Genomic DNA, 23,448 nt, shown 5'->3' on the forward strand with positions numbered 1-23,448 from the left:
TTCTGAACAATTCCAATAAGCCTGAGCTCAAAGTGCTCAGAGCAAACATCTTCTGAACACCACTGCACTCACGGCGCTATCAGCTCAAAATAGTTCTATGGCTGCTCAATCAAATCAAAAAATGGACGGCACTTAAAAAAACACCACTTGGCACTTTCAGGGCAGAAACACAGACCCTGAAGAAGACACGGTAAGCCAAATACATCAGCAGCAATGCAACACCAAAAACCACTGTTCTAGGTACCATCATTCTATAAATTGCGTGTTTCTGTGTGGAGGAACATGTTACTCTTCTACAACTGTATTTCCGTGAAGCATCACAACCACAGCCCTCGCACTTTAATGAAGTCCAGTGTGTGAACAGGAGTCTGTGCAGGCTGCAGTCATTTTAATCGTTACCTGACATTACAGCTCATTTCAGGGACACGCTGCACGCAGCAACATGTGTTTGTGTACTTGAAAGACTAAGTCCAACCTCGGTTTTTCCTGCTGAGCAAACTATTTACCAACATCATGATGTTCCTGCTGTATGTAGGATGTTCAGGCTCCATTCAGGCTCCAACACGTACTCGTACATGTGCTTATGCGCTCTGTACCCTCAATAACCTTCCAGATACTGGCCAATCAGAGTACATGGGTTTCAGTTGGATTTGGACATAGCTGAGGAGACTTATTCAGAACTTTGAATCATGCAAAGCTACCCTTGGAGAACAAAAAGTTTAACAGACTTCACTGATGCTTTTAATTTGAAAGAATGCCTTATATTTCAGTGTCATTAAGTGAGTGTGAGATAGCAGCTGCATGTGAGTATCTGATCAAGCAGGGATAACTGTGTGTATGTGTGATCGATGGCTCTTTGATCGGGGGTCTGTGTGTGTGCTGACAGGCACTTTACATCGCCTATTGTTAGCGGTGGGCGATCGACAGACTCATATAGATCCCACTGCGCTCTCTGTCACTCTCTCTCTCTCTCTCTCTCTCTCCTGCATGTCGGCACTTTTTAAAGGTCATGTCCCCCCGCCTCTCTCTCTCACTTGTCCTTTCTGTCCATTGCACACCCATCTTACCCCTCCCCTCTCTCTCCTCCACCCTGCGGTCTCTCGATCGCCCGCCTGTCGCTCATATTTCCTCATAATTAGAGTTGAGTTGGAGCGGCTGCTGATTGGCAGCAGATCCTGGATCTGAAGAGTTTTAATATCAACTGGGGCTGCAACGATTCATCGAGTAATTCGGATAACTCGATTATATGAAATCCTCGTTTAATGCACAGCTCTGCAGCACTCACAGACCTGCAGTAGAAACACATTTAGGAGCAGCGTGTGGATAAAAAGTCTGACCACATTCAGCCCACGTAGTCCTGATGATGCTGGGACAGTTTAACACGGAGGCGGAGTCTGTTTGCACAAGAGGCGGAGCCACAACAATACAGTAAAAAAACTTTGTTTGTATAGCCCAAAGCAGTATATGTTCCTGTGATCACCATTAAAACCTTTACTGGGAAACAGCGAGCGGGAGTCCTTCATCAAAGCAGCTGATCGACAAACTACCAGAGGAAGAAAAGGAAGTTTGTAGCTGCTCTGCCCAACGCTGTTTGTTCTACACAGAGAAAAACCTGCAGATGAATTGTTATTATTAATATTAATTAACGACGCACCATCAAAGCATGTCTTCTCAGCAGCACAGGCACTTTGCATCAAAGCACAGGACAAACGTCACAATGCCAATATGCTCGCAGACACCGCATTCTCCTTTAAAGGCTTACAGACACAAACTCGGTCATTCACTGCACACATATGCACACAATACATACATACAAACCAAATGTAATCTGGCTCATCAAGGAGATGAAACAGTGTCACAAACCTTCCAAGAACACAGAGTAAAGGTACACGTTTTAGGTTTCAGTTTCATACAGATTATATTGACCTTTGATAAGAGACTTGAGGTTTATTTATGTTTGCATTTAAGAAAATGTTTTCTATTTTAATATGGTGTGTAAAGCGTCATTTTGCAAGACCTGTGTTTTTCTCTTCTGAATATTTATCACAGAAGTAGTTCTTATCTGAGAATTCGATTAATCGATGGTGCTTCAGAGCCTTGAGCTGACTGGCCGCTCGTGCACTCTCCTGCAGCGTCGACTCTCACCATCTTTAAAACACATAATGTTTGAGTCTGTGTTGTTCACATTTTAATCTATGATGTTATTATACATACAGTGATTTTGGTAATCAGTTACTTATAAGGTGTTACTAAGTAACAGTTATTACTATTGTTATTACTATTATTGTTATAGAATACGGTGAACACCTGGCTCTCTGATGCACAGGTGCTCAGCCTCGTGCTGCAAGCTGAGCTCACAATTCACACTCTCCTAAACATGTTCTTATGTTCATCAGCAGGAAGACCACTCAAACACACATCAGCAGACACACACACACACACACACACACACACACACACACACTGTGTTCATTAAGATAGGCAGCCTGTGGTTTGGTCTGGAGGAATTACATTAGATGCACTATCGATGACAGATCTGCGATCCAATCAGTGCTTGGCCTCATTCAGCCTCACTGCAGGAGGAGAGTGAGAGAGAGAGAGACAGAACTTACTCTGAGACACTCGGACGAGCTCGGCCACCGTGAAAACTCCAGGTGTCACGAAGCTGTCCTGGAAGCCCAGGTGACCTGTGAGCAGAGGGAGGGAGGGGGTTATTACTATATTACTACTGTATCACCAACACATTTCGGCACAGCCAACCACTGACAAGCCCCCGAAATCTACACCTGCAGCAGGATTACAGGTAGTACTAGTACCAGTAGTACCAGGGAAGGATCAGTATGAGTGAGGAAGTACAGGCTTCTGTTTCCCAACAGGAATAATCAGGACCAGCTGTGTGTGTCTGCACGCACGTAGCTGAACACCAGGGTCAAGGTCTAGCACACACACACACACAAAGTAGAGAGGATATCCTTCTCTCTCTCACACACACATCCATCAACACACACACACACACACACACACACACACCCACACACACACACACACACACACACACACAGCTATCACATCCATCAACACACACTTAAAAATCTTCCATACGCACTTCCCTGATCCAGACAAACAACTTCTCCTCAGGAATGTGTGTGTGTGTGTGTGTGTGTGTGTGCATATTTGACCACAGCCTCATTTCGTTTAACCACACAGGGTCACACACAGGTTGGCCTCAGTTTGTGTGTGTGTGTGTGTGTGTGTGTCTCACCGTTCTCCGGCTGCTCCTTGATGTCTGATTCGCTGGCCTGATTCGGGCTTTCTGATTGGCCGGATTCTGTGGAGAGAAACACAAAGATGAGGACGAGCCGAACAACACCAACTTAATAACACAATCATATACACACACACACACACACACACACACACACACACACACACACACTCAGTTGTCTGTTCTGACCCAGCGGTTACTTCACTGATAGCTGGGAGTTTAAAAAAAAAAAGTTATCTTTAATGTTATCATGAAATGTGTTTCATCCTTCATGAATGCTGTAAATACATTTTCGAAATAAAAAATATTCATCAATCAGGAAGTGCGACGCTTTCAGAATAAATTCTTGAGAAGCGTCAGAAAGTCCCACACAAAATCCCAGATCATCCAAGAACAGAAACGAGCACCAGTGAAGGCTATTCACCAAAATGTGGACTCAGCAGGTCATCTGCAAATCACAACTTTGGTGGTTTGTGTGTGTGTGTGTGTGTGTGTGTGTGTGTGTGTACAGAGGGGATGCCTGTATTGATCTCCACATCACAAAACCTTCACCTGGTATCTCACACACACACACACAGCAGACTGACTGGCAGACTCCAGCTGCTGCAGCTGATTCAGTCACACTTTCTGCACACGCTCAGTGACACAGGAAGAACTCGGAGCCTATGCTGAAGTTCAGAGTGAGCGGACGGATGGAAGGATGGAAGAGTGAAATGTCTGAGGGGGAGCTCGTGTCAAATATCATAAATAAGCCAAGCAGCTGCGACCACCGACGCATGAATGGATAAATCCTCTTCATACTTAGTCTTTAAAAAGCATTTTGAATAATGTTTCATAGCTAAACCTGAAGTTAAAACGGCAGAAATACCCGGTGCGTGACAGAATCTCACATGGTGCACCCCGAGCGTTTTCAACAACCACGTTTACATGATTACAATGTACAACTACATAAAAAGTCATCGATTATCCCGCCATCAGCTGAAGGCATCTGTACCTAATAGAGTCCCGCTCAGTCCCAATCCATGCAGCTGCTGGAAGGTGGGAATTCTTGGAACTACTACAGCAAGGTGGTTAAAAAAGAGGAAACGGGTCATTTTCTTATGTCACAGGATTCTCTGCAGTGCTCTGAAAAACAACATCCAGCCTCACTGCTTCCACAGGAACAGCGGGATCAGCAGCAGCCAGGTGCTGCTCATCAGTCACGTGCTTAACCGATCATCAGCAGTGTGAGTGCCTCTGTGAAAACAGAGGTTTTGCCAGTTTTCAGGTCTCAAGAAGTCAGGAATGTCTTACATCTCACAACAACAACAATAATAATAATAATAATAATAATAATAAAGGTACTTTTATAATGTTATTGTTTTTTTTGTTGATGAGTGAGTATAGGGGTGGGATTTAATAAGTTTTCTTCGTCCCACTCCTTTTCAGGCAATTTTTGTTTTTTGTTTTGTGCATTTTATGTTCAATATAGGTATTTGTTGTGCCTGAAAATAAACAAATAAATGAATGAATGAATGAATAATTACCCACTGCAAATATGAACTCAAACCTTCACCAACAGGGGCAGTGTTTAACCAGCAGGTGTGCTAAAATGCTTTGCTCTTCAAACTTTTAGTCTTTTTTCCCCGATCGTTTTATTAACCGCTTAAATAAAGGCTACACCGACTCACTGAACCTCCTTGTGGCACGTAGCGGTATTACATGGCAGTACAGCCCAGTCCTATTTTGACCTGAGAATATCTCTTCAACACAACACGGATGGTTTGAGCGTTAATGTGTTATCAGCTGTTGCTTCACATTCTTAAAAATGCTTCATTAAAACTGCATCAGATCAAACTGAGCTGCAGGCGTCTGTAACTTATTTACACATTTCTTTGTTTTATTAAACAAAACTTGTCATCTGTGTTTTTAGAGTTTTCTCTCTTCTATGTGAGATCTGACATTTTTTGTTGTGGACGTGTGAGCAGCAGTAGGTCAGCTCCGAGTATCATGGCAAACGTTCTTCCTGTGTGCAGCTCGTGCGACCGGCCTCTCTGCGTCTGCCTCCTCTTCCAGCATGCTCTCTGCTCCGATGCAGCTCCGCTCTTTCAAATGATTTAGCGGCTTCGGGGGCATCGATCGGCCACGCTGCAGATAAAGTAGGCAGGGAGTGGAAGAAATATTACCCATCATCCCCCCGGAGCCTGCTGGCGGGGCCATGACTCAGGAGCAGACGGAGAGAAGTTGGAACGTCCAGGAAAGCAAAACTTTTAATTAAGGCAAACATGAAGGAAAGTGCGACGCACGGCGAACGTGACGGAGGCCCGGCTGAAGCCGCTGCCACGCGGGCCCAGATGTGTGATCCAAGAGGAAAATCAGGATCGAGAGGAAGAGCGGGCTTCGCTTTAACGGCTCACACGCTAGCTGAACGGTGCGGAGAGATAGTCAAGTGATTATCTCCTGCTGGTTCTGAGGCGTGAATATGTTTTCTTTAATGTGAGAGGAGGTGACAGGAGCGCTTTTTGAGTGAAGGAAAGCAGGTTGCCTCTGAAGTGATGGTTCGCTGAGTGTGTCGGGTCGTCCTGCGTGGATTAAAGGGCTTCTCGTTAGTGTAAATCACTTTGGTCCAGGTTTGAATCCTTCTGTGGAGTTCTTTCTGTGGAGTTCTTATTGCAGACCACACGTTATGGACGCTGCGCCTGCACATTTTCGCCGCGAGGTTGTGCAGTTCAGTTACATTTAAGAGACATGAACTTTTTGCATTGAGAGGACCCCCCCCCCCGGCCCCATCCTCTGTCACACACACACACACACACACACACACACACACACAGGGCAGCATTTATCAGGCTTGTTTTGCATGCTGTTCACCGCGTCTGTTTGCTTCAGCAGCTTAAGACAAAGAGCATCAGGCGGAAACCACGGCAACTATGGGGTGGGGGGTTAGGGGTGCTGCTGATGGGTGTGTGTTGGAGGGCACTTTCACACACTGCCCCCCTACCCCATCGTCCCCCGCTCCCCTCATTCAGCCGTCAGCAGGTTAATTAAATATGCTAATGAGGCGTGGGAGCAGACCGGACTGTCTGCATCCACCCCCCCACTGAGGGGCGTGGATCATCTAACTCAAACCCCCCATCATCACAGACTTGTAATTAAGTCATATATTATAAAAGAAAAAATGTTTCCATCTATACTTTGAATTTAAAAAGCTTTTTCCTTAAATAAAGAAGGATCAGGAAGTTTAATGAACTTCCTGATCCTTCTTATTTTCCTGTTTACAGTCCTTTTTGTTTCTTTAGAAAAAAAATCCTGAAACACACTCACCTCTGAAAACTTTTTTCCATCTGTCACCATCAAAGACTTTAAATATTAAATCAAATGAAATCAGAAGAATAGGAAAATACCTATGCTTTTACTCTGAAAAGCTTCTCAAGTAACACGTATCCTGGGTTAGGAGACCCACTTGAACGCTAGTGGAGCCTCGGACACCTGACCACCATGGAAAGATGCCGGCAGATCACGTGACCCTCACACACACTCACACTCACACGCGCACACACACACACAGAGCACTGGGACATAAAGGAAACAATGGGACCAGACTTTCTAGCTCTCTCTGTGGGAAAGTCAAACTTGATCGCCCCAGAGGTCGCTCCCTCTCGCTCGCCCTGCTCTCTCTCTCTGACATGAACTGGTGCTTTTCTAGGAACAAGGGAGGGGGGCTACTGGATGCTTTCCAGAAAGGCAGCAGAGAGTCAGAGGCGGTGGGGGACGGGTTGGCGTTGGGGGTGGGGGGGTTACCTCTGAATTTTTCTGAAAAAAACTTCTGAAGTCGTCTTGCTAACTCCCGGGAATAAAGGTCAACAGGTAACGTTCCCGGGATTCACATTAATGGTGCCGACCAGATATCATCACTGCCAAGAACACAGTGCACCGTCACCACCTGCACCCCACCTGCTCAGCCTCACCCCCACGTTCCCCTTTCCCAGCAGCTCATTCAGGACTCTGCTGCAAGGTTATTGATTAAACCCAAGAACCAGCAGAGCACCAGTCCAACCAGTCCACCTCCAGTAGAGCTCCACTGGTTTCCACAGAACGGGTTTTGCTTCCTGTGATGGGAGTGGATGACTTACCTCATGAGAAAAGACGTGCTCATTTAGAGCAATCATACGTTATGGCAGTTTTATACAAGTGCCAAATAAATCAGTTTAAAATTTCCGGAGATTATTTCCAAAAACGCAAAAGCTTCTGTCAAAAGGAACCAGGTCTGTCTGCAACTACAGGATGGGGGAATTATTACAGTGTGACACGTCGAAGGCCCTGGACGAGAACGTCCTGTGTGAGAGAGGAACGCGCAGCTGGATGGCGTCTCTCACGGCAGAGAGGATGATGGGCAATTTAAGCAAAGCCTTTCTCGTGTGCGTCGCTGATCTCAGTGTGACGCGGTAAATCTGTTGTAAATCTAATGATAATGACATCATCACCAGTTTTACTGCAGAGCAAAATAAAAATGAAACGTCAGTTCAGAGGTGCTGTCAGCTGACACAGACGCCGTTTCTCACTGGTGTGAAGTTCTGTCACACCGGTTAGGACACAAGAAAGCTCGTGTTTAAAGAGGTCACACTTCCTCCGGGTTTGTTTTTAATGCACACAGACTCCGCCCCCCCATGACCGAGCCACGCTGGGATCGCGCTGTCGTCTCCTGGCAGAGCGACAGGAGGCAACACAAACAGAAACAGCGAAGTGCTCTGCTGCCAAAATCTGTTTCTCTCCGTGTTTGGCTGCTCAGTGACGTGGGCGAGAGACATGCCGACACTACAGAGAGAGAGAGAGAGAGAGAGAGAGAGAGAGAGAGGGGAGAGCAGAACGCCGCACACCTCCAATGTTCAGCCCGAGGACGACAGTTGGAGGATCTTTACCGGAAGGATACGAAAACGAAGACGTAGACGGACGGGCTCTGAGTGGGTACAAAATAAATAAATAAACAAACCGCTCGGCATCAATCTGAGCGCACTCTGATTTAGCTTTTAATGAAATGAAGAGACGTTTGAATTCATTTTTTTAAAGGCCACAAATCAGCTGAGACTGCCACGCAGGATAAATTACCTTCACACACACACACACACACTCTCACACACACGTTCACGGACCTGAAGTCCGGCTGGACTGCAGCGATGAGGCACTGTGACTGAAGCTGAAAGGAATGAAAGCTTCTCTGTTCCTGCAGGTGACACCTACACCTGTGCACCCCGGGGGCTAATTATCTGACCTGCAGGCAGCCGTGTGAAGCTCTGCGAGGGCCCAACAGCTCCACGCATGCTCCAAACAGCATTTCCTCTGGATTATAACAAGCGTTACCAGGAAAAGACAGGAAATTGTAATTTTCCTCTTTTAGATTCTAAGCTCTTCCTGCAGCTAACAGAACAAACGCCTGATTAATTCGATCCAGTTTTATTCAGAAATCACAACAACAGCCGCCTCGGGGTGTTTTATATTGTACGACTCTACAAAGAGAGCTGTAGCAACCGTAGGCTGTAGGTCCCTGTGTGAGTTAGGTGACTCAGATGGTCAGCAGCATTCGAAAAACACTTAAATATGGATTTGTTAAAAATAAATCGGCACCTTTATTTAAGGTCCATCATTAAAGGTATTGTTTTCTTTCATTCTCGATTATGTGAGTAAACACAGAACAAAGCATCAGATCAAATAAACGTCTCATTTCATCTGGAATTAAACTAAAATCATTTTATTGCATGAACTTTAAATATTTTGTCACACACACTCTCTCTCACTCTCACACACACACACACACACACACACACACACACACACACACACAACATCAGAAAATAAAACTGAAGTATAAAAAATGAATCTGATGATGTTTCTCTGAGCAGGAGGCGGGTGCGTTTGTTTTGTGTTTCCAGGCAGCGCTGCAGGAGCAGGACCCCGACCCCGACCTGGCATGTGAACCATGGCACGCCTGCACCGCACGCTCTGCCAGTCGACACACACACACACAAATTTTTAGGTTCTACTTTTGGACTCAACAACGCCCGTCTGCAATTTGACGCCGTCCACCAGCCGCCATTTTGTGGCAGCCCCCTCACATTCGGCACATCACACCCAAAAATCCTTAATACACACACACACACACACACACACACACACACACACACACACACACACACACACACAAAGACTCGCACTGAGGCTGAAAGAGAAAACAGTCAATTTGTTTTCTTCTGTCTTTTGTTTTTCGGTTAATTATGAAAGAAAACTGCACAAACACACGAGGCAGACAAGGCTTTGTGTCGGCAAGACGCCGCTGCCAACACGCCGCCATTTTAGAAAGACAGCCAAGCTCTCTCTCTCTGTTTGTGGTTGATGTCTCTCGCCCCTCGGATGGTGTTCAAAAAAGAAAAAATTAAAGAGAGAGAGAATCCCCTTAGCCATCTCCATTGTTGGACGCCCAGCCAGCCGCCGCTGCCAAGGAGGCGCTGCCAACTGCAAAACGCACACACACAAAAACCCCACTCGCACACACATTTCTTCAAATTTTCAATCACAAACATTTTAATATTTTCTGTCACACGCTAACATTTGCCACACAGCCTGTCTGTGTGTGTGCGCGTGCATATGTGTGTGTGTGTGTGTGTGTGGTTGCCCTCTCTCTCAGCCTGGCAGCCATCTTAAAGCGTTGGCAACCATTTTGAAGCTTCTGTCTGTTTTCTTTGAGCCGCTGCCATTCGCCACCTTCTGCCAGAACAAAAGAGGGCCGCAGCCATTACCAGCCATCCACACACACACACGTGCACACACACAAACACACATGCAAAATGAGCCCTCCACAAACCGTCCAGGAACCTTCCAACTCGCTGAAATGTCTGTAAACTGTGCACTGATCCAAACTGGAAAGCAGCCAGTAAATTGGGCAGCAAATATAAATGTGTTTGACCTTCGACCTCAGGCTGGTGATTAGCATCGGGAAGAGCGGCTGAGGCCGAGATGCAGGAGCATACGTTTTGAAAGAAGGCGTTAACTCGCTTCTGTTCCTCTCTTCAAATATCCCAAATGTGCTGAAGCTGCTTCACTATGCTCTGATCCAACTACAGAGCTCCACCCCAATCTGCTCCAGGAGAGCCGAGTGTCGACAATCTGCAGAGATCATTGACAATCTGCAGAGATTACTAAAAAACTGCAGAGATGATAGACAATCTACAGATTATAGAAAAACTGCAGAGATCATTGACAAACTGCAGAGATCATTGACAAACTGCAGAGATTATAGACAAGATGCAGAGATTATAAACAATCTGCAGATTATAGAAAAACTGCAGAGATCACTTACCAGCTGCAGAGATTATAGACAAACTGCAGAGATTACAGACAAACTGCAGAGATTATAGACAAGATGCAGATTATAAACAATCTGCAGATTATAGAAAAACTGCAGAGATCACTGACAAACTGCAGAGATCATCAACAATCTGCAGAGATTATAGACAAGATGCAGAGATCATTGACAAACTGCAGAGATTATAGACAAGATGCAGAGATTATAGACAAGATGCAGAGATTATAGACAAGATGCAGATTATAGAAAAACTGCAGAGATCACTGACAAACTGCAGAGATCATCAACAATCTGCAGAGATTATAGACAAGATGCAGATATCATTGACAAACTGCAGAGATCATCAACAATCTGCAGAGATTATAGACAAACTGCAGATTATAGAAAAACTGCAAAAGATCACTGACAAACTGCAGAGATTATAGATAAAATGCATCTTCAAGCTCTCTCTGAGTTTCTGTGTACTTGTTTGAGGTTTTGTTGGATTTATTTTGTCTTTGGAGCGTATTCGATGACATTACCTCATCGGGATTAAAATGAATATTAGAATAAAATGAGGCGTGTTTTTCTGTGGTTTATTACTTCAGCAGTGAGATAAAAGCAGAAGAATGACTTTCTTTCTTAGTCCTCATATCTGTTTGTAAGTTTTTGAGGTAATTTTTCTTTGGATACTGCTGGAAAATAAAAGCACAGTTTAAAAAATGAGCCAGAGGAATGAGATGAAATAAAACGAATCCCGTCTGGGAGAGAAAACCTCGGAAGATAAAAGTGCGAGGCCACATCATGCGAGGCCTTCAGCCAATCAGGACACAATTCAGCTGTTATACAAGGGTTCTCTGAGGTTTTAAAGTCATGTGACCTGAAGCTCGAGAACTCTCTATGCGCACACTTCCTGTCCTAGAGGGGGTGCCGTCGAGCTGATCCGGAATCTCCGAGCCCAGATCCATGTGTACATTTTTTACTGGTTTTCATTAAAATGAATTTTGGTGTGTATTATATTATAGTGGGGCAACCGTGGCTCAGGGGGTTGGGAAGTGTATCTGTAACCGGAAGGTCGCCGGTTCCATCCCCGGGCTCTCTGTCCTGGTCGTTGTGTCCTTGGGCAAGACACTTTACCCTACCGCCTACTGGTGTTGGCCCGAGGGGCCGATGGCGCGATATGGCAGCCTCGCTTCTGTCAGTCTGCTCCAGGGCAGCTGTGGCTACAACCGTAGCTTGCCTCCACCAGTGTGTGAATGCGAGAGTGAATGAATAGTGGTATTGTAAAGCGCTTTGGGTGCCTTGAAAAGTGCTATATAAATCCAATCCATTATTATTATTATTATTATTATTATTATTATTATTAGGGACATCACAGGACCAGGAGCGCTTTTTTTGCATTGTACATTTCTATTTGGGGGATGAAGCAAGCAGCAACCTCCAGACAGCATCACCTTTGACCACCACAACCTGCAGCTGCTTCTGCACACGTGCAGTTCCTGGTGGTCTTCTAACCTCTGGTGGAGGTATCTTTATTATATCCATTTAGCTGCATCCTCTCTGAGTCACTGAGGACCAGATCAGAGCGCCTCCACTCACCTGCCACTTCCTGTGCAGCGGGACTAACAGGAAGTGTTGTAGTCTTCAAACTTCAAACTGCATAAACAAATTAATAAATAAATCAAACAAACATATACCTTCTGAGCTCTGGCACACACCCATAATGCACTGCAACATTAGCTGGGTTAATATGTGTATTGATGAGCCCATCACTGATCGATCTGCAAATCTGTGGTTACTGAGACTCATTAAAGATATTTTAGATATTTTAATCCAGACCAGAGCTGAACGTGTGTGTGGTCAGTGGTTACAGCTGGACTTTGGTCAAAATGAAATAGTGTGTGTTTTCCAGTGGGCGGGGTCAGATTGATGAATTGCTGTATTGATCGCAGTGCTGCCTCACTTACCATAATTATAGCTCTCTAATGGATGATATACACACACGTGCGCGCACACACACACACACTAACAGACACAGAGTCAATATCACAATCTGAAGAAACATTTTTTTGTCACCATAACTCTTGTTTCTCCTTCCTTCTTTACTACACCCATCCCTCCTTGCATTCTCATTCTGCAAGCTGATCAATAATGATCAATTATTGATCACTCTGAGAGAAAATTAAACACTTTTAGAGAATCCATCCAATCACAGCCTAGTTCTGAGAACCATCGTCCAATCAAATTTCACCCCTGAATAAACAGCGTTTTACTGCTGGTTTCCGTTCGGAGAGGAGGAGGAGGAGAAGAAGCTGGAGAGATGAAGGAATGGAGGAGTAACTCTCTCTCTGATTGGCTACTTTCTGTGTTTTGGAAACTTTATCAACATTTTCAATCGTTTTTTTTTATTCTCCACCACTTTTCCCTCTCTGGGTGAGCGAGAACGGATGTCTGGCTCTGATAATACACACACACACACACACACACACACACACACACACACACACACACAGAGAAACACACTGCAGTGCTTTATCTGTAGTGATTTCACCATAATCTGCTATAGAGTCTGCTGCCATTAATCACGGTGAGTGTATCCGTGTGTGTGTGTGTGTGTGTGTGTCTGTGTGTGTACAGTCCGTCTATCCGTCAGCTGTATGGATTACACACACTGCAGCAGAAAGGAGCAGGAAAGTATAGAGGAACTATTTATTTCAGGCTGGGCGGGGCTTCAGGACAGCCTGATACCACTTTCAGGGTTACCACGGTGACAGTGGGGGCCCTATAGGGGATGGCGGGTTTGCTGTGGTGTCAGAGGGGTGGAGGCTAGGGGATCTCGGCACCTGAAAGATCCGACAACATGAGTGAAGAAAACAAAAGGAAGCTTTTCACTGATTTTATAATCAGCTGATATTAAAGGGTAACATCACCTGGAGCAAGGTTGAGTAAAAAAGCTGAAAAACACCCCCAAAACCCACAAAGGCCGTTTTAAACACGCTATTTTACATTTAACCCATTTCACTGTCACTTGTCTCGTCAGACAGGTGCTACAGGGACCGTGCTCATGATCCAGATGTATTCAGGAGTCCATTTAAACCCCTTGAAATTGAAGCCCCACCCCCCCACAGGTACCTGTTCATCAGGTGTGCTGCAGTTTAGTAACATGTTTTTCAGAGGCTGGATATTTTAGAGATGATCTCCTGTAAAGCATCTTCATAATTTCCAAACACTTAGCTGACCTTTAACCCTAAAATATCAGCGACAGTGTCAGCCACCATTCAACGTTCAGGAAAAAACACTTAAGGAAAAAACTGCAATTATTCTTTTATAGTTTAGGTAGTCTGGTATATTTTTAGTGGTCCCGTACACTCCAGATCATTTCTTTGAAAGTTCCTTTATTTCCTGAATGCAGGTGCTGCCAAGCATTAAATAAAAAGGTCCTTTGGAGATCAGTGCTGATTGGTTGAAATAAGGAAATGATGTTAAAGTGAGTTTCTCAGATAAAACCTGCCACTTGATTGTATGAAACGAACAACATATTTAAGTTTTTCAACTCAAACATTCAGCGAAATTCATTCAGCATCTGCAGCGTTTGATGCCAATCTGATGTCAGATTTAGACTTATTTCTGACTACAAACACGAGGAAGCTGAAACCGTGTGCTGCTGGTGTTTCCGTCCAGATCTGAGCTTTGACGGCACCATTGACAGAAACCACTAAAACCGCAGTCTGAATGAAGACGAACCACCCTTTGAAATATTCACTAATTTTCATCAGAAAGTCCACCAAGATCAACAAAGATCAGCGGATTTCACTCAATCAGGACTTTTAAAGTCACACACACACACACACACACACACACACACACACACACGTGCGCGCGTAAATAACTGATTTAAGATTTGCAGTCAAATGTAAACACCACCAGAGGGAAGGAGTTATCCCACTGGCTGACAGTGGCCTGTGACCTATGATCGTGTTGTAAATCGGATCGTCAGTTTGTCCTCACACAGATTCAGAGTGTGTTTCGATGCTTTTAGAAGCCCCGCCCACCTGTAGGCAACATTACAAAGCCCAATTTTACACTCTCAGATTAAGCTCCACCATCGCTTCATCTCAACAAAGCACCGCCGCACACTCCAGAAAACTACACAGGAGGAGGAGGAGGGGCCCAAGACAGACAGAGAGGGTCAGAGGTCAAGCTGTCTAAGAGGAGGTGGAGGAGGTGACCCACGGCTCTTCAGAGCCTGAATAGAAGCTCCTGTTGGGCTCTCAGTGTTTCGATGTCCGCTTTTGTCCGACACACTTGTTCGCTTTCCTGTTGCTGTAATCGTAATCTGCCACACACTTTGAGGTGCGTTAAACATAGGGAAACGGCACCCTGACGGATCACAGCGCGCCGCAGGAGCACGCCTGCATCATGTGACCTCTGCAGGCTGGAATCAGGGCCTAAATCCTGTGGAGTCGGCCTGAGACTAACACACTTTTAGAAAGAGACAAACACGGGGTTGTTTGGAACTATTTTCAGGGGCGGATGAATCCGTAAGTGCAGTGTGTGTGTGTGTTTGTGGTTTCATGAAGGACGTGTTTTCACAGTTTGTGAGGAAGTAGAGCTGCGAGGCTTGTCAGTGCCGGAGCGCTAATCACGAGACAGATTTAGAACCCTAGAATAAAAGGTTCGCCTCGTCACGCCAAATCAAAGAGGAGCCGTCATAAAGGCAGAACTCCCAGAATGCTCGGCTGCAGCGGCAGACAGGGGTCAGGCCGATCGTTGACGAATATATTTCCTGCTTTTATTTTTTCCTCTGGAAACAGGAAGCGGGCTGTAAATGCCCTTTTGATACCTGACTGAGTTTTTCTCTCCCCGATGCACCAGAAAAACCTCCAATTAAGACAAATCTGTCCTCCCTCCCATCATGCCTTTCTGTTCCTCTCTCTCTCTGGTCTGCAGCCTCGGGCGGCCGGGCCTTCCTCAAACCACACAAAGAAAGAAAAGCAGCAGAAACAGCAGCAGCGTCTCTGCGGTTTTACTTGGCATTGTGTTCCTCCGACGCCCCGAAAGGCAACGAGGAGACAAAAAAAATCCAAGAAACAGTCTAAAAACACACACCCTCCACCTCCTCCTCCTCCTCAGCTGCAAACAAACAGGACGAGCAATCGCATTCAGCCGCAGAACAGTGGAACCACATCAAACACAGATGCTAATCCTTTCTGGATCCGCAGCGCGTCCTCTTTACTATAAATAGTGCTGAAGGAGGAAAGAACATTACGCCTCTAATTTATTTATTGTGTCAACGTATTAAAAGACGACGACGCCTTGACGCCCGGGTCCCGCTTGTCGAATTACAAACAATCAGCAAATCCTGCTCGCTTTACTGATAACCTATTTATGAAGCCTCCTCACCCCTGCAGACCCACCTCACCCACCTACCCTGCCCGCTGCTCCTAATCACAAAGTGAAGCATGTCAGAAATGTTCCGATCACAATCCATTGACAAGTCGGGAAAGCCCGGTTTTCATTTCAGCGGACCTTTCCAAAGAGTTAAAAACACCCTCAGACTTTTGTTTTACAGCTGGTTGAACTATTACTTTGAAAACAGCTTAATATTATCTTGGTGCACATGCAGATGTTAGTTAGCAATTTAATCAAGAAAACTCCACTGGACCATTTCATGTGTACATGCTCTAAAGCAGCGGTCCCCAACCCCTGGGCCTCGGACCGGTACCGGTCCATGAGTCGCCGCGAGAGTTGAGGCTCAGGTGTGAAATGTATGGTTTTCAAGGTTTTTAGCGTTATTTTGTTATCGTTTTCATCGTTAACTCGGTTTTCCTGGGTCTTTTCACGTGTGTTATGAATAAATCTTCTTTTTTTCAGTACCAGTACTAGTTTTATTTTGTTGTATTTATCCGCGACACCTTAAAGGCCGGTCCGTGAAAATATTGTCGGGCATAAACCGGTCCGTGGCGCAAAAAAGGTTGGGGACCGCTGCTCTAAAGACAATGTGAAGTGTTCCTTTACTGGACTTTACTGGTCTTAACGAGGCTGCCCCTTCCTTGAGCCCGGTGCTGCCAGAGGTTTCTTCCTCCCCGCTGTCTCCACGTGCTGCTCAGCGGGGATCGCCTGCCTCTAACGTCGCCGTGCTGACGTTTCTCCATCAATACAGAAAAACTGACCTCACGGTAACACAGCACCTGTGTATCGCCGATCACCTGCTGCTTTACAGCTGAAAAATTCCACTCAGCTGTCATGTTGGTGTTTCAGAGAGGCCTCACTTCAGTAAAGTCTGGACTTACTCCCACTCCACCCACATCATCCACCCACGGCACAACGTTTCAGAACGAATGTCCTGAAAGTGAACAGTGAGCGTTTCTGCACCAACACTCGAAGAACACATCAAATATAGATGATAACATGACAGATGGTTACATGAGGGATGACAACATGACAGATGTTACCATGACGGATGGTAACATGAGGGATTGTTACATGACGGATGACAACATGACGGATGATAACCTGAAAGATGGTAACATGAGGGATTGTTACATGACGGATGACAACATGACGGATGACAACATGACGGATGATAACCTGAAAGATGGTAACATGAGGGATGATAACATGACAGATGATAACATGACAGGTGGTACCATGAAGGATGGTAACATGACGGATGATACTGTGAGTGTTTCCCTGCAGTCTGAATCGATCGCAGAACCCCACCCTTCAGAAAGACTACAGCTCCGTCACCGTGATGATCTAAACACTGACCAGCTCCGAGTCCACATGTGTTTCTGTTTTACTGTGCTGCATAGTTTCAGCTCTTAATGGCCCTTCACAGAGCTCTCACTACTGAGGCATGCTGGGAATGAAGGCACAGCAGTGCTGCAGTGAACAAGAAGAAGAAGAAAGAGGAGAGGAGGGAGGGGTTAGAAGGAGAATGAAAAATGCCCTGAAGTCTTCACCGGCCTCCAGAGCCTTCTGTGGAAATACAAACTCACACACAGAGGGCTGTACGGAGGAGAGGTCAGAGGTCAGCATGGGTGGGTGGAGCAGAATGGAAAGTATTTGATAAGGAATAAAGATTACTGTGTGAGAGAGCGAGCGAGCGAGCGAGCGAGAGAGAAACTCTAGTCCACTTTTCTCTTCAAACAAATTTCAATAAAGCGTATACATGGACCAATCAGCAGCCTCTGAGCTGCAGTTCCTTTAGCATCCAGCAGGGGCTCCAGCAGTGATTCAGGGCCCTTTACAGCACAAATCAATATTTACAGCCTGATATTTAAAGTACACATTATTAGGAGCATGGCCTCTCTGACTGACATGTGGATATGCTTCACCTCTGGGCTACATTCATCTGTGTGTCATGGTCCTGGGTCAGTGCTTCTGAGTTTTGTGAACTTTAAGTTTAGATTGTTCAAGTATTTTGTTATTGTTGGTTTGTGTTCATATTGTTTCATGTATTTTTCCTCGTACTGTATTTAGTCTTGTTCCCAGTTCTCAGTGGTTTTAGAGGTACTCTGTGATTCCTTCTTCTTGGGTCAAGTCTTCGTATTTAGTCCATTTGAGTTTTCCATGTTTAGTTTTTGCAGTTTCTGTTTTATTTGGATATTCAGTGTTCCTTGTACTTTGGTCTTAGTTTTGCTTCCTTTCTCTTCCTCTTCTCTTCTGTGATTTAGTTCAGCTGTGTATCATCCTCCCAGCTGTCTCCTAATGGCTGTTCTGTGTTAAGATAGTTGCTGAGCATCTGTCCAAGTTTGTTTCTGTAGAGGGTCTCTGGTGTCATGTATTTCTAGATTTCAGTTTTTGGACTATGAAACGGCTCGCATTACCTTCACCTCTCACTGGCAGTCTGATTCCAGTCCACCACACCGAACACTGTCTAACATCCACAGATCCACAACACTGCCAGCTTGAGTTCCTTTTCACAGAGTTCGACCTGCGAGAGGTTTGAAGACGCTCTGTCGCTCTGTGTACCTGATTTAACGGTAATGCCGAGGTTACCGTTGAATTTCAGCCCGGGTTTGTCGTTTCGGGACCAGTTGTTGGGTTTGCTTCATTTCCTTGGTTTAAATAGCTGTGCATGTTTGGACGTGCTTGTGATTTCCTGTTTTGTTAAATCGAACAGCCTTGTGTCGAATCGACGTCGATTGGCTCTTGTTCTGAACTCACGGTTAACAAACTGTTTGAATTTCACGGAATGTCCCGCAGACGCTCGCAGCTCAATAGAGATGCAGAAAAAGCAAATGAGTACAGTAAGTAAAGAAGACAAAGAGCAGGAGGAGGAGGATGCCGATGAAGAAGAGGAGGATGAAGAGTCGGAGGTCCTACAGTGCGACTCCAATCCCATTTTGCTGCGGCTGAAGAAAAAGAAAATCAATGGTAATGGCTTTGAAGCAGGAGAACCTTCAGCTGGAATTAGAGGCAGCAAACACAAAATTGAACGCGACCCCCCCCCCCCGCAATACCATCGCCTCCTTCCCACAATGCACTGGGCTACTTCTATTCCCGCTAACGAGAAAGTTTACCACAACCCCCCACCTCCAACTTCCCACAATGCAATGCTCCACTTCAATCCCAATCAGCAGCAGTAGCTGATGTAGAGGGGAAGGAGGAGGGGGGAAGGAAGGAAGGAAAATATGAAAGAATGGAGAGGAGAGGAGAGGAGAGGTAAAGGGAAATGAGGGAAGGAGAGAAGAAATGGTCACAAAATCAAACAAAGGATGAGGATGAGAGAGAGATGAAGAGGAGGTGAGGAGGAAAACAAAATAGCAGGAGGAGAAAGGTGGAAAGAAGGAAAAGTAAAAAAAATAATAAAGAAAGTATAAAAAAAGAAATCAAGGAGACAATGAAGAGCAGGAAGGAAAGGAAATGAGTAGGGAAAAAAGGGAGGGAATAATACAGGAGGAAAGGAGATAAGGACAGCAGAGGAGGCTTTGAGTAGAAACAGATGAGGGAGCTGTGCGAGGAGTTTGAACCAGAGCCAGGAAGAAAAAAAAAATATCACAAAACACACACACCAACACTCAGAGCCACACAGACACACACATACAACGACACACACACAGGCACAGTCACACACACATACGCACACACACAGACACACCAACACACAACATTTGTTGCTGAGAGCACAAATGTGAGAAATATGATGAAGATGATGAAGCTCTCTGTTTCTTCCTCTTTGTGCAACTTTGCAGCACACACACTTGTTGCTGTGTGAAACTGTTTCCTGTGAGCTTAGCCCCACCCCCTCACTCTTCCACAGTCTGTTCCACAGACTGTAAAGAAAAGATGGACAGAACTGACATCATTCTGCTTGGTTCTCCAACTGTCACAGCATCTGACCAATCACATTTCAGTGATGTCATTGCTTTGAATCCTTGGCAAAATCCACCCATCCATCCACCCATTCATCCAAGTTCCATCCATCCACCTACTTCATGTTAAAATAGAGACTAGAATATTGATGACGGTCTCCTGACACAGCCAGCATAAACATCATGTGGCTGACAGCGTTACCACAGCAACGCAAACAAACACACTTTGCACACGTGTATCATCTGCTGTATGCGCTTGCTGCAACCTGATTCTACTGTGTGTGTGTGTGTGAGATAACATCACGGCCGATACGGCTTAAAAACCCAAGAACTCAAGAGAGGGTGAGAGAGAGAGACATAGGGAATGAGTGTAAAGCGGTCTCAGGCTGAAGATCGTTCTGTAGTCGGGACTCTCGGAGCTTGTGCTCATTAAAGACTTGTCACTAACGGGCGTCTTCTTTTTGGTGCGCCCACTACTGGGGGAAAAATACGTGAAACTCTTCTGTCACTTAGGAAACATGTATGTTCTGAGGTTGTTTCATAGCTTGGGCCAAATCCACGCTCCACTCTCTGAGTGTCAGCCTCTGACACTTTCGATGCCACAAGGAGCATCTCTGCTCCTCCTGTGATCCAACTGCATTCAGAATCCCAAACACCTCCACCCGTTAACAGTCCGATTCATCAGCTGCTCTGATGGGAAACATTTATTTTGGAAACACAGGAAGTAAAACTACTCTGCAGGAAGCAGAGCTACAGGTTAGACAGAAACAGGTGCATATCATGCCTGCTGGGTGAGGTTGGGCAGAGGGCTGGGATTCAGTGGAACAGAGATACCAGCAAATATAATGAGGTTAACGCCCTCCAGAGTGGGATGCTTGTTTTTAGTCTGTAATCAGACAAACACAAAAATGTTTCCTGCATTTTATTTGGTTCCTTAGTTTTGTTCCACTTTTTCTGTGTTTTTCTAAGCATGTGTTTTATTTTTATCCAGTGAAGTGAATTTTGCATTCCCAGTTTTAGCTCAATATAATTATGGTGTAAATAAATTCAACCATTCAAAGGCAGCAGCTCAGAGGGAGTAACCACAGCTCCTCCTGTGTGGCTTTTAATGTGAAAGGTCTGCAGGAAGTGTTGAATTTAACAATCAAAAAGCAGCTACTTAAAAACAGGAGCTGCTGTTCGTCTGTGCTGCTGGACCTCAGGAGTGTCCGAATGGGGTCAAAGGTCACACGTCGGGATACTTGACCCTCGCTGTCCACAGCAAGTTGGAGGTCAGAAACAAAGCGTGATGGTGATGACTTCATTTAACGACTCCAGCTGTAAACAAACTTCCTGCTTTTGTTCTTGAGCTCAGAACACCATCGAGTTCGAGCTTCAGGACGATCCTTTGTCTTCTTTTGGTTTCATGAAGAGAATGCATCTGACTGCACAGACGTTCCTAATAAAATGCTATTTGCTTTTCCTCCTGTCCAAAATGCTTTTAGGAGGAATCTCAGCACCCTGCAGCCATCTTTGCTGCTGTTCTGAAGCTGAATTCATCTGGTTTCAGGGTGCCCTGCAGTGTTGAAGCTGCAGGACCAGAAACAATTCAAAGTCCTTTTTTCTCCTCCAGCTCTCTCACAGTCAGACTGGGCCAAGGGAAAAGTGTGTGAGAGGCGAAGTATGGCGTAAGTGTGCTGAGGTTGGCGGTATTGAGACACAGCGTCTGTTTCATCAGACTGAGCCGTTCACAGCAGGCCGGAGGTCAAAGGTGAAGAGCTCCTTAAGGTGGCGGCCTCTCACTCGCTGAAGATTTCAGGGTCATCTCTAGATCTCTGCAGAAGGTCCCACCCTCCTCCTGTTGTCTTGTCAGATGTTGTGTTAGCTCCCCTTGAACTCCTGTTCCTCCTGTTGTTCCTCCTGTTGTTGCTTCCTTGGTGCTGAGCTGCTAATACGCTAAGGCGCGGTGTTAACACAATAACAAATGCCTGCTTCTCATATGCATATTTCATGGAGACAGCTGAACAAATTACATATTTATGGATTAAAAGACAAGGGGGGGGGGGCACGTTGCAGGCAGGTACTGGGGTCCCATCTGCGGCGGCATCTGTACGGCGGGGCGGGGCAGCAGCTGTCGGTGGCGCCGGGGTACGCTCTTCCCAGAGTGCCAGAGTGCTGCAGGAACATCAGTGTAACCCACCAATCATAGCAAGGCTTTGCAGCTCAGCAGAAAAAGCATGTTTGGAGCACTCTCAGCGGTCAGGTGAGCAGCAGCAAAAACCTGAGCAGCAGGCACATTTTCCTCTTAGACTTGTTTTTACATCCAGAGGAGTCACTCGCTGCTGGGCACTAGGAAGAATGCAGGCTTAAGGAGCTGCGTCCATGGTTATATACAGTCTGTGGTTATCTTCCCACACATTAATCTTGTGTTAGAGAGCTCTGATTTGCTGAAAACCCTGAAGGCAAACTTCAGCTTGGACACAAACTCTGCTTTTGTGGTTTTGGACTCTTTGAAACGCCAGCACCAGCAGGTGTCAGGGTCTTGGGTCTAAGCGACCCAGGGTCCCTGAGCAATTATGGACATGTGTGTTTTTGGTGTGCTGTCTCTCGTTCTCCCTGCTTGCAGCACCTGTTTACAGGCACCTTCAGGTGTGGTGGGTGTGGCCCTGCCAGGTGGTTGGCCACACCTGAAGACCATCGCACAGCTGATCAAGCCTCGTCGGAGGAGCTACTTAAGAGTGCGGTGGAGCTCTCTCCAATGCTGGATCATTGTGTGACTTCACGTTAGTCTCTCGGCCAGTCAGTACGGATAGTCTGCCGCAGTGTGAGTCTTACGGCTGCCTGTTTGTTATCTCCCCAGGAGAAGCGTGGAGACGAGAGGTCAGCGAGCACGGGGTTCTCAGACACTGAAGAGCGGGGACAAGGAACATTGGGAAGAGGACATGTCACGGGAGTTGGGAACTCACTGTGGATTTATTGTTATTTTCCATTTCACTGTAAATAAACGCACTGTTTGCATTCAGAGCCCCTGGGTCCTCCTTCCTCACATCCCCACAGTCTGCCACGCGGACCGTGACAGCAGGACTCCTCCACTTGACCCACAGTGGACGTCTACCTTGGTCTCCCCCCCAGCTGCCAGTCTGTTACACACTCTAAGGACTCTCTCTAAGGACACCTCCTCCTTCTCCTTTTTTTTTTAAAAACTCAATTAAGATTTCAATTAAAGAGCAGGGACCCTGAGACTTCTCCAGTGTAAATTAGCTGCCGTCGCAAGGGTCATTAAACCGCTGGGACTCTGCAGCAACCTCTGAGACCGAAGCTCTTCATCCTGGATGCTGCGTTTGATTTCAGACCCCTTACCCCTCACGGTGGCGGTCACCTGTCTCACCTGCTCTGATTAGCTCTCTACATGGCTGCCCTCCCTCTGACTCTGGGATGAAACCTGCTGTTCGATGCTGTGTGATATGTTTGTACCTACAGTGCCGCAGCAGCTGTGTGTTCTGGTCCGATTTCCTTGCGTTTACTGGATGTGACGATCGCAACCTGGTGGTCTGTGTTCGCGCTCTAAT

At 45.9% G+C, this 23,448-nt stretch overlaps 1 protein-coding gene across 8 annotated transcripts in view; it reads right to left on the minus strand.

Annotated features, from left to right (window-relative positions):
• The window catches only part of nfia (nuclear factor I/A), a 144,838-nt gene that overhangs the window by 34,894 nt on the left and 86,496 nt on the right, over nt 1–23,448 (minus strand). For all 8 annotated transcript variants that reach the window (XM_086284759.1, XM_086284758.1, XM_086284760.1 and 5 more), the window contains exons 3-4: nt 3,263–3,328; nt 2,613–2,687 (exon numbers count right to left, since the gene is read on the minus strand). In XM_086284759.1, the coding sequence (XP_086140885.1) occupies nt 2,613–2,687; nt 3,263–3,328 (141 nt within the window). The remainder of the gene's footprint in view (nt 1–2,612; nt 2,688–3,262; nt 3,329–23,448) is intronic.

Source organism: Aulonocara sp. 'chitande type north' Nkhata Bay, linkage group LG23 (genome assembly GCF_057382095.1).
Source record: "Aulonocara sp. 'chitande type north' Nkhata Bay isolate Kocher_YH1m ecotype deep benthic linkage group LG23, A_spYH_male_GT1.1, whole genome shotgun sequence".
Classification (NCBI taxonomy): Eukaryota; Metazoa; Chordata; class Actinopteri; order Cichliformes; family Cichlidae; genus Aulonocara; species Aulonocara sp. 'chitande type north' Nkhata Bay.